At 36.9% G+C, this 12,015-nt stretch overlaps 1 protein-coding gene across 4 annotated transcripts in view; it reads left to right on the forward strand.

The window, feature by feature from the left end:
• Nucleotides 1-11,624, forward strand: part of LOC106872124 (FYVE and coiled-coil domain-containing protein 1) — a 68,319-nt gene extending 56,695 nt beyond the window's left edge. For all 4 annotated transcript variants that reach the window (XM_052967372.1, XM_052967373.1, XM_052967371.1 and 1 more), the window contains 6 exons: nucleotides 437-615; nucleotides 1,511-1,631; nucleotides 3,104-3,301; nucleotides 7,537-7,699; nucleotides 8,853-9,025; nucleotides 10,843-11,624. In XM_052967372.1, the coding sequence (XP_052823332.1) occupies nucleotides 437-615; nucleotides 1,511-1,631; nucleotides 3,104-3,301; nucleotides 7,537-7,699; nucleotides 8,853-9,025; nucleotides 10,843-10,903 (895 nt within the window). In that variant the 3' untranslated portion in view covers nucleotides 10,904-11,624. The remainder of the gene's footprint in view (nucleotides 1-436; nucleotides 616-1,510; nucleotides 1,632-3,103; nucleotides 3,302-7,536; nucleotides 7,700-8,852; nucleotides 9,026-10,842) is intronic.
• The last annotated feature ends 391 nt before the right edge of the window (nucleotides 11,625-12,015 follow it).

Raw genomic sequence — 12,015 nt, forward strand, 5'->3', positions numbered from 1 at the left:
GTGGATTTGGTAGACGGAAACTGAAAGAAGCCCGTTGTATATATGTATCTATATATATGTGTTTGTGTGTCTATGTTTGTCCCCCCACCATCGCTTGACAACCGATGCTGGTGTGTTTACATCCCCATAACTTAGCGGTTCAGCAAAAAGAGACTGATAGAATAAGTACTAGGCTTACAAAGAATAAGTCCTGGGGTCGATTTTCTCGACTAAAGGTGGTGCTCCAGCATGGCCGCAGTCAAATGACTGAAACAAGTAAAAGAGTAAAAGAGTAAAGAGTATATTGTATTTCGTTGTTGTTGCTTGATATGTGTTGTTGCCACTCTGTTTACTTATGTTGTTGTTATTTCTGCTCTTTAGAGCTTTTGTATTCATAGTATTCAATAACAATGACATGAATTTAATTGTAGAAAAAATTTACTTGTTTAATTAACAGTAAGAAAATGAGAGCTTGCGAGAAATGTTACCAACTCCAGAAGGAACAGTCTGAAGATAGTGCCAATCCTATTCTCTATGTTGAGAGTGAAGAAGAAGACAAAGAATTGTCTGAGAGTTCCTCCTATCGCCGCAGTACAAAATGGAGTGAATCAGCCAGTGACGTTTCCGATATGCTTGGTAAGTTCTCATTTTGTTCTACAGTAGTGATTTTAATGTGGTTTTTATAATTAATTAAATGTGTGTTGTGATCTATAATGACCGAACTACTTATGCCATGTATTTCACATTCTGGTAGTTGGTGAGCTGACATAATTTTTAGCATGTTGGACAAAATACTTCTTAACATTTCTGTCTTTTAATTCTAAGTTCAAATTCTACCAAGGTTGACTTTGCTTTCTGTCCTTTTGTGGTCAATGAAATAAGTACCAGTCAAACGCTGGGGTTGATGTAATAAACTAGCTTCTCTCCTACAAAATTTCAGGCCCTGTTTGTATAGTAGAAAGAATTCTGGAATAGAAGAGGCATCACTCCAAAGGCAAAAATCAAAGAGTACCAAGCTGCAGTTTCCACCACTCTGCCTTATAGCTGTGAAACATAAGCTCTCTACTAACATGATATATAGGTGCGATGAGAGAAGCTAAACTATTTCCATACTAGCTGTCTCAAAAAAATTCTTGTAATCAAGTGGCAGGACAGAATTTCTGACACAGAAGTACTCTCTCATGCTGAACTGCCTGGTATCCAAATGATTCTGGCATACAAACTACATGACCTTCTCCAGTTGCACTGGGGAAGGTCATGTGGTTTGTATGCCAGAGTACCTGCTCCTGAAGAAGGTGTTTTACAATAAACTCCAGTACAGTAAATTCTTCTGAGGAAGTCAAATCAAAAAAAACATCACAAAGACATTTTGATTCCTTCACTGTGGACCTTCAACATTGGCCATAAAGACTGAGAAGTGACAGTATTGGAGAGAAGAAAATAGTATTGTATCATCTCTTATTTTCCAATTTGATCTTAATTTTTGTTTTATACCTCCCTTTTATTATCTCTATTATTTTATTGATTTCAGATCACACTGATGACATGGATAGTTTGCAAGACCAAAATTCTGAAATTGGCCAGTCTTCATTATCGTTTGCTTCCGGTGGTGTAACAAAGAATGGCTCTAGTGATAATTCTGTTGAAGAAAAGTATGTTATAAGAGATTTTTCTCTTCAGCCTCCCTATTGCAACATTATATGATTCACCTCTTGATCTTTCTTGTATAGAAAATTTTTCTTTTTGTAAATTAATGATTTTTATTTGATCAGTGACATCTTAATTATGTTGTTATTGCTGTTAATCCCTAATTAGTCTTGTTTGAGACCTATGACTGAAACCATTCTTGCTGTGATCATCCTAACTTTATTATTTCATATATAGTTTATATCATGTGTTCTTGTTTTTAAGATGGTAGTGTGTATGATATGAAGTATGTTTGACTCCTACTTTTAGCAATTTGGCAGCGGTGAGTTGGCAAAATCATGACAATCAAAATGCTTAGCACATTTCTTTCAGCTCTTTTCATTCTGAATTCAAATTCTGTTGTGGTCAACCCTGGTTTTCATCTTTTCTAGGTCAATAAAATAAGTACCAGTGGAACACTAGGGTCAATATAATTGACTATCCACTCCCAGCTTTCAAAATTACTGGCCTTGTACCAAAATTAGGAAGAATTACAAGGCAGCAAGCTGGCAGAATCATTAGTGACTGACAAAAATGCTTAGTGGCATTTCTTTCAGCTCACTACATTTTGAGTTTAAATTCTGCGAAATTCAACTTGCTTTTTATCCTTTCAGTGTCGATAAAATACCAACAGAGTACTGGAGTCGATGTGATTGACTTTGCCCTTCACTTCAAAATTGCTGGCCTAGCATCAAAATTAGAGAGAGTTTTTAGCCGTTTGAACAACCTTGTGAAGGTCCACTTGTTCATCATCATCGTTTAACATCCATTTTCTATGCTGGCATGGGTTGGATGGTTTGACAGGAGATAGTCAGTTGGAGAGCTATCCAGGCTCCAATTGTCTGTTTTGGCATGGTTTCTACAGTTGGATGCCTTTCCTGACACCAACCACTTTACAGAGTATACTGGGTGCTTTTTTTACCTGTCACCTGCATGGGTGCATTTACATGGTGACAGTACAAGTGCATTTTACATGGCACTGACATGATTGCATCGTATGTGGCACTGACATGAGTGCATTTTACATGGTGCTAACATATGCAGGATAAAGACCTCTCTGCTGGGAGAAGGAATAGGGGCTTGGCCATAAAGGGCAGCCTGTATGTATGGATGGCCATGATTTTACTTAGCTTGACATGGCATCTCATGTCCAACAAATTACCACAAGTCCCAGTTCTTTGTCATCTCTTCAATGAAGCCCAGCGTTTGAAGATCCATTCTTACCACTTCATTCCACATCTTTCTGGGCCAACCCCTTCTACAGATTCCCTCCATAATTAGAGATCAGCTACAAATCATAGTGTGCTCATATGTTTCATATATCTGTATGTATGTGTGTTTACTCTGTTTCTTTCATATGGAAAATACTTTCTATAAAAATGTAAGTTCTACTGGATTTATATATGTTCTAAAAATGATTCTTGTTTTGTTTGTGCAGGATACCGGAAGATGAAACAGATGCAGCAGAAAAGACACCTGCTGCTGCAGAAAATGATGCTGCAGAATCTTGCGACAAAGTTGTTGATACAGACACATCTAACATCTGGGAGAATTCTTCTGATTTTGCTGTAATCAGTGAAGATGAAATTGCCAAAATGAGATCAAAGTCTACAGAGAATGAAGACAATGAAAATCTGTAAGTTATTTGCTGTCTTAGAAACTGGTGCATTTAACACACACACACACACACACACACACACTATAGGCACATGTGTGGCTGTGTGGTAAGAAGTTTACTTTCTTGCCACATGGTTCCAGGTTCACTCCCACTGTGTGGCACCTTGGGCAAGTGTCTTCTACTATAGCCAACCAAAGCCTTGTGAGTGGATTTGGTAGATGGAAACTGAAAGGAGCCTGCTTTTTATATATATGTGTATATATTAAGTATGTATGTCCTTGTGTGTGTGTCCCACCACTGCTTGACAATAAGTGTTAGTTTGTCTACATCCCTGTAATTTAGTAGTTCAGCATAAGGGACTGATGGAATAAGTACTTTAAGAAAAAGTAAATACTGGGGTTGATTCAATTGATTAAAACCCTTCAAGGCAGTACCCCAGTATGGCTGCAGTCCAAAAACTGAAACAAGTAAAAGATAACAGATTATTTAGCCAGAGAAGGAAGAGCTGTGCTCAGGAATTCTGCACGAGTCTCAAAGACTGGTTGAGAAGAAAGGAATACATTGCAAAACAAGACATGGGTTGATACAATAGGGATCAATGAATGGAAGTTTAAAATTACTGGCACATTTAGCATGAACATTTTAAACAAAAACTGTTTCAAAATTAAAAATTTAGAAAAATGTTATAGAAATCACTTGTTTACTTTACCTTATTGATTATATTTATGTGAACTGGCAGAATCATTGGTGAGTTCAATAAAATATTTAGCAGCATCTCTTCCAGTTCTTTATATTTGGAGTTTAAATGCCATTACATTCTACTTTGCCTTTCATCCTGTCATCATAACCATCATCGTTTAACGTCCGCTTTCCATGCTAGCATGGGTTGGACGATTTGACTGAGGACTGGTGAACCAGATGGCTACACCAGGCTCCAATCTGATTTGGCAGAGTTTCTACAGCTGGATGCCCTTCCTAACGCCAACCACTCCGAGAGTAGTGGGTGCTTTTACGTGCCATCGGCACGAAGGCCAGTCAGGTGGTACTGGCAACGGCCACGCTCAAAATGGTGTATTTTACGTGCCACCTGCACAAGAGCCAGTCCAGCGGCAAGGTTAATAAAATAAGTGACAGCTGAGCACTAGGATGATGTAATTGGCTTACCCCCTCCTCTAAAATTACTGGCTTTTTGCCAAATTTTGAGATGATTATATATGGGTATAATGGTTTCTGATTTAGGCACAAGGCAAACAGTTTTGAGGGGAGGGGCTTAGTCAATACCATTGATTCTAGTACTTAACTGGTACTTTATCTTATTGAATTCCAAGGGTTAGGATGTAAAGTTGACCTTGGGAAGATTTGAACTCAGAAATGAACTCTAACATTTCTACCAGGTCACTTCCTAATTTTTTTTTGCATAATAATTGAAGCATGGAAGGTTTTTTATAAGCCATTTAAAATAACACACAAAAGCCCTTAGATTCACTTCAACATTTAAATTTAATTTGTCAAAATATTTTCGTCACTTGGAGACCGCGACCTGTTCACTGACAAATTAAATTTAAATGTTGAAGTGAATCTAACGGCTTTTGTGTGTTATTTTAAATGGCTTATAAACACCTTCCACGCTGCAATTGTTTTCATTCCAGCACACGATCTCAGATCAGGTCACATGCTCTGCAAGTACATCTCCGTAATTTTGTGTAATATATTTCTGAATATGTTTTTGTTTTACCAAAAGATACTCAAGCATTACCATAGGTTTTGTAAATTAAAAACATGAAAGACAATAATGATATAGTCAGAGAAGGAAGAACTGTGCTCAGGAACTTTGTATTGGTCTCAAAGACTGGTGGAATAGAAAAGAATACATGGTTAATACAGTTGTAATGTATAAATCAATACAGTGTTTCTCATAGATGGGGCAAGATCTTGCTATGATAAAAAGTAAAATTGATAGGAGATGGGGTAGACAAATATCTATATTCAATAAAATTAAGTTGGTTTCAAGATTTTTAACCTTTTGATGTTCAGATTACTCTGTCAAATGTAATGCCTATGTATTCACATCATTTTGAATTAATCATGCATTATTTCATAACTTTGAGATTTTGTTGATGTGATTGTTTGATTGTTCATTTGTAAAATGACACTGTAGGTGTGAAAGACCAGATCTGACCAGTTTGAAGTTAAAACAGGTAGAATATTTTGGCTAACTATGACCAGTTTATATGCTAAAGGGTTAAACTTGTCTAACATGAAGAAAGAAGAATTATATGGATGTAAACTTTATTTAGCCTTCTCATTAATAAAAAGGAAGGAGGTCAATATATATATATTTTTTTGGTTGGTTGCCTGGTCAGTATATTATTACTCTTAGTAGGGAGATCTGGCATGAGTGCTTACAACAAAGTGGACTTCAATAAAGGTATCCAAGGGTCAGGTTGTGATAGTGTTAATCTAGGTGATAGATTAGGCTTACTATCCAAGATTACATTTGTCACCCATTGTTTGTTTATATGTTACAGGAAGATGGGGGTTGGTGTTCTGCTAGATTGGCATTTCTACTGATTCCACATCTTTTTTTTCCAGCTCTCTCTTTTACTCTTTTACTTGTTTCAGTCTTTTGACTGTGGCCATGCTGGAGCACTGTCTTTAGTCGAGCAAATCGACCCCAGGACTTATTCTTTGGAAGCCTAGTACTTATTCTATCGGTCTCTTTTGCCGAACCACTAAGTTACGGCGACATAAACACACCAACATCGGTTGTCAAGCGATGTTGGGGGGGACAAACACAGACACATATATATATATATATATATATATATATATATACATACATGCGACGGGCTTCTTTCAGTTTCCGTCTGCCAAATCCACTCACAAGGCTTTGGTCAGACCGAGGCTATAGTAGAAGACACTTGCCCAAGGTGCCACACAGTGGGACTGAACCCGGAACCATGTGGTTGGTAAGCAAGCTACTTACCACACAGCCACTCCTTTATTTTCATCTTGTTTCTTTTTTCCCCATCTTTTCCCAATATCTCCTGGACCTTTTTCTTGCATCTGAAGAAGGACTGTGTCTGAAATACAATACCTTTTACTTCTTTCCATTTTCCCTCGAGCATCAAGCTAACAATATTGACTGTGTATGTCTGCTGTACTTTTGCTGTAATTTTTTTTTGTATTCAATTATTAATATATTCCTGGATATGATAATAATCTCTCATTGAGAACTTCTTTTGTGGGCAGAATTGAACTCAGTACTTCACATCATCAATTTTATAATACTGCCACTAATTCCAATGTCTGGTTGTTCCCACTTATCCTGTGCTTTTGTATTAGCATCTGGGTAAACTGGACTAGTTGAGAGTTATGTGCCTTGGCTAAATATACTACATTGTACAAGTGTTACTGTATGAACCAATATGGTGCTGGTTTGGGAACTCATCAGGACCAGATTATCTAAGGAGGGGTGATTCAGTTCAGAGCAGAAATGCAGCAGTCAAAGGACCACATGTTGAGGTGTAGTAGGATCGTGCCTGTGAATAGTTGTCGGTTGGCAGCCTGTTTGATACAGTTGAACTCCAATCTCACTCAAGGTGATGCTCCAGCATGATTGCAGTCCAATGATTGAAACAAGTAAAATACAAAAGATAATAGATCTCTTGAAGGAGATAACGAAGTTATAGTGAAAGGGTCTTGAATTCTAGTTCCAAAATAAGCTATACAGGAGCAATAAGAAACATTCCTACATACATAACATCAATCAGCTTGCTTTGGAACAATGTGGTCAGCCTGGGGCTATACTAGAAGACACCCACTAACACAGTATGGCTGAACACAAGACCACATGGATGGGAAGCAAGCTACTTAACACACAGACAAAATGCTCTAATTCTGATGAAATTTCATTTCAACATATGATTTCAGAACAAATATGATGCCATTTAGGTAGAACAATGCAGTATGGATTTCAAATTTTGGCACAAGGCCAGAAAATTTCAGGGGAGAAGTAACTCAGTTACATTGATCCCCCCCAGTGATCAATTGGTACTTATTTTATCGACCCCTGAAAGGATGAAAAGAAAAGTCACCCTCAGCAAAATTTGAACTCAGATCACAAAGATGGATGAAATACCACTAAGCATTTTGCTTGGCATGCTAGAGATTCTGCCAGCTCACTATCTTTGAACAATGCAATATCAATGGTAATTCTTAATTTTTTTTATTTTGTTTGATTTTCATTATAGGAAATTGCCAACTGGTATCTCAGTATCTTTGGAAGAACTTGAGCGAGGAGAGATAAATTCAGAAAGGATTATTTGGATACGGTATGGCTGTTCCTATATTGTATCTGTCTGTGTAAACAAACTTGGTCTGGATATCTGTTGGGAATTCACATCATATCCTAAGGTTAGTATTAATATATTTATGCATACAAACATACATCTCTCAATCTCTTTGTGTGTATATATATATATATATATATATATATATATATATATATATATATATATATATATATATATATATATATGGTTTCAATTCCTAGACTGGATGGTGCGTTGTGTTCTTGAGCAAAACACTTCATCTCATGTTGCTCTGTGATAACTTTGACACCTGATATATGGTACACCATGCAGCTGTTCAGGTAATGTTGATTTGATGGAGGGAGTGAACTAATGTACAGCACATACATTTGTTCACTATAAACAAAATCATTTGTGCAAGTTGTCTGGCAAGAAATTGCAGAACCATCTTTCCTGGACTACGAGTGACTACCATCATATTATATCATATCACATATATATATATCATCATCATCATGATCATCATCATCACTTAATGTCCGTCTTCCATGCTGGCATGTGCTGAACAGTTTGACAGGAGTTGGTCAGGTAGAAAACTACATCAGGCTACTATAACTGTTTCGGCATGGTTTTTATGGCTAGATGCCCTTTCTAACACCAACCAACCAGTAGAGTGGGCTGAGTACTTTTTACATGGCACAAGCACAGGCGAGGTCAGTTTTAGCATGGTTTATACAGCTGGATGCTCTTCCAAATGCCAACCACTTTACAGTGTGGACTGGATGCTTTTCACGTGACACCAGTATCAGCAGGGTCACCAAGTAACTTGAAAGACAAGGAATCTTGAGAGAGGAGGGGATCTTGTGTCAGATGATGAAAGATTAGAGTGTGAAAGAGAGGCAGAAACAGGTGTCTTGCTATGGAGAAGGTACATGGTTACCTGGCCGAGAGAGAGAGACAGACAGACAGACAGATACCTGTCTATGTACATATATACATATATATACATGTATATACATATGTATACATGTATGTATGTATGTATGTATGTATGTATGTATGTATGTACGTATGTGTATCTGTGTGCAATTGTTTGTGTGAGTTCATATTACATACACCCTTACATGTTTGTGCTTTATATTGTATCTACACTGTCTGAAATAGAACTAGAAACCAAACGCCTATTTATCAATTTTTTAATGATTTAAATCATATTAAATGCTTCTTTTTTTTCTCTTTCCCTTTCCTTTTATCAGGATATTGCATTTGGTGTTATATTTAATTCTCAAAATCCCTGTCCCAATGAAGGTAATGAAAAAGTATTGATACCAGTCCAGAAATGCCAGTCTCATCATCAAACTATTAAAGGTCAATTGACACCTCGTGATTTGGGAATCTATCAAATTATATTCGATAATGCTTATTCCAGGTAAGTAAAAGTGTGAAAAAAAAAAAAAATTCAATAAAATCTGGATTGAATTTTGATTAATTTCAGAAATGGGTTGTGCACTCACTTTTTCAAGAAACTATCATATTCTCATGTAGTTTATCATCATCATCATCATCATCATCATCATCATCATCATCATCACCATCATCACTTAACACTTGTTTTCCATGCTACCATGGGTCGGATGGTTTGACAGGATCCGACAAGCCACAGGACTACATCCAACTCCAATGTCAGCTTTGGCATGGTTTCAATGGTTGGATTGCCCTTCCTAATGTCAGTCACTTTGTGGAGTGTACTGGGTGTGTTTTTTTTTGTGGCACCAGCACTAGTGAGGCTGCCAAGTCACTTGCAACACAAGGTAAAATAAAAGAAAAAGTGACCTTGACTTAGTGGAAAGGTGTATTTGAGAAAGGATAAGGTGACTGTATGTTTGGTGTTGAGAAGCTGAAGTATAATAAAGGACAATGTACAGGTCTTGCTATAGAGGAGATTATACAGCTAACCCGCATTATGTAAGGATCAGTGGGAGTAGTTGGGAAGAAGATAAAAATGGTTGTGACAAGGTACCAGAGTGAATGCCCAAGGTGATTATAATAGAATACAGACAGTGGATTAGAGGGGGAAGAAGAGGGTGAATGATTTCAAAATGGTGCGAGAGGAAAGTAACAGAGTGTGAGATATATATATAATGTTGTTGTTGGCACTCTGTCGCTTACGACGACGAGGGTTCCAGTTGATCCGATCAACGGAACACCCTGCTCGTGAAATTAACGTGCAAGTGGCTGAGCACTCCACACACACACACGTGTACCTTTAACGTAGTTCTCGGGGATATTCAGCGTGACACAGAGTGACAAGGCTGGCCCTTTGAATTACAGGCACAACAGAAACAGGAAGTAAGAGTGAGAGAAAGTTGTGGTGAAAGAGTACAGCAGGGTTCGCTACCATCCCCTGCCGGAGCCTCGTGGAGCATTAGGTGTTTTCGCTCAATAAACACTCACAATGCCCGGTCTGGGAATCGAAACCGCGATCCTATGACCACGAGTCTGCTACCCTAACCACTGGGCCATTGCGCCTCCACATATATATACTATATATGTATGGAGAGGGAGGGAGAGAAAGAGAAAGAGTACCTATTGCAATAGAATCTTAAAGCAGCAGAAGTTTTTTTTATATGAATATACCATCTAGGTTTTATCATTGTTGTTACTGTTACAGCCACTGTTGCTGCTGTTGTTAATTTGCATCATTTTAAGTCTGATTTCCTTGTTGGATGGGTTGTCACAGTTAGACAGTTCTTACTTGGAATTTGCTGCCCATTTAGGTGAGTCATAGGTCTATGCCATTTTTGGTTTGGTTTCTATGGCTAAATGCCCTTCCTTTCATCAACTACTTTATGGAGTATGCAAGGTGCATTTTATGGTGCCAACACTAGAGAGGTGGTCATGTCCTCGACAAGTTTAAAAAGACTTCTCAACCTCACTTTTTCTCCACTCTCTTACCATCCACACTGAAATGGTTGGGTGCATTTTGTCATGGTACCAGTTTTAATATCTAGAGTTTTAATTAAAAAAAAAAAACTAAATCAAAAAATTAAAAAAAAAAAAACTAGTTTGTATGGTGTGGAAAGAGACAAACAATATTAGTCAATGGTGAATGTGATTTTCATTTTACCAACATGGGAGACAATTTTGGACATGTTTTGGTTTATTCTGAAATTGCTGGCCTTGTGCCAAAATTTGAAATCAGTATTTTATTCAGCTAATCAAATATTCTTCATCTTTTCTTTACAGACTGACTTCAAAGAAAGTAACCTATTCACTCCATGTTCGTAAAATTGGGGACACCTCGTGACAATGAAGATGATTCTTGTCAATTTTTGAAGTATGATATATTCTTGACTGCTGCATTACATTCACATTGTTGTGTAAATATCGCTGATTAACTTCCATGAAATTTGAGTGCATTCATTTTCTTTTTTTTTTTAACTGGTATTAATGCACATTTTTACCAAATTCTTCCTTCTGATGGTGATTTGTGTACTGTTCTAAGACATAATTCAGTGTTTCTGAAATTCTTTACGGAACTATTCATTTTCACTTTTTTCGCATACAAGATGAGGATTTTATTGTTCACTATCGCTACATTATCATTTTCCTATTGTTTACTAAAGATAATGAAATGTAAAGGAAATTTATTATGGAAATTAAATTGCTTAAAAGATTTTTATATTAATCAAGATTATTTGAAGATTTGTTAATGAACAGTATTGACAGAAAAATAACTTCCTGCTGAATGACATTGCTTGAAGGTTTTTCTACAGACAACTTTGATTACAAATTTGTTGATAAATAACAAAGGTAAATGATATTTAAAAGAGTTGAAATGTGTTTGTGAGCAATATTTATATCCTTTGATCTTGTTACTAAACAAAACTAACTTAAGAATTGTCTGACATCATCTTTGAATGTTTTGTCAATGAACCAAATCAGCCAAAACCATTATCTTAAGATTTGTTGTTATATAACACTAACCAGAGGTCTCTGGTGAATGATATTAAATTCATTGAAATTCATTTCTTGGGTTTTAATTATTTTATCAAAGAATCTCAAAAAGTTAACATGAAACTTTCTGAGCTGTTTCATTATCCCTTTCTTGTTGTAACTGCTTTTTTTTTTTATATATTTAGTTAATATCCTCCTCCTCCTCCTCCTCATCATCATCATCGCCACCACCACCACCATCATCATCACTTAACATCCATCTACCATGCTGAACATCTGATTTCAATTGTTTGTTTGCCATTAGAGAACACCTCCTCTCATTGTATGATGTGTATTCATAACACACATGATCCACTGGTTCACCCATGTAAGGAGACTTTGAGATATTGCATCACTTGACCCTATTGTGTGTTTCCTCAGCTGAAGATACCCCACTAGACTTACAACTCTCACAAGAGCTTG

Source organism: Octopus bimaculoides, chromosome 4 (genome assembly GCF_001194135.2).
Source record: "Octopus bimaculoides isolate UCB-OBI-ISO-001 chromosome 4, ASM119413v2, whole genome shotgun sequence".
Lineage (NCBI taxonomy): Eukaryota > Metazoa > Mollusca > Cephalopoda > Octopoda > Octopodidae > Octopus > Octopus bimaculoides.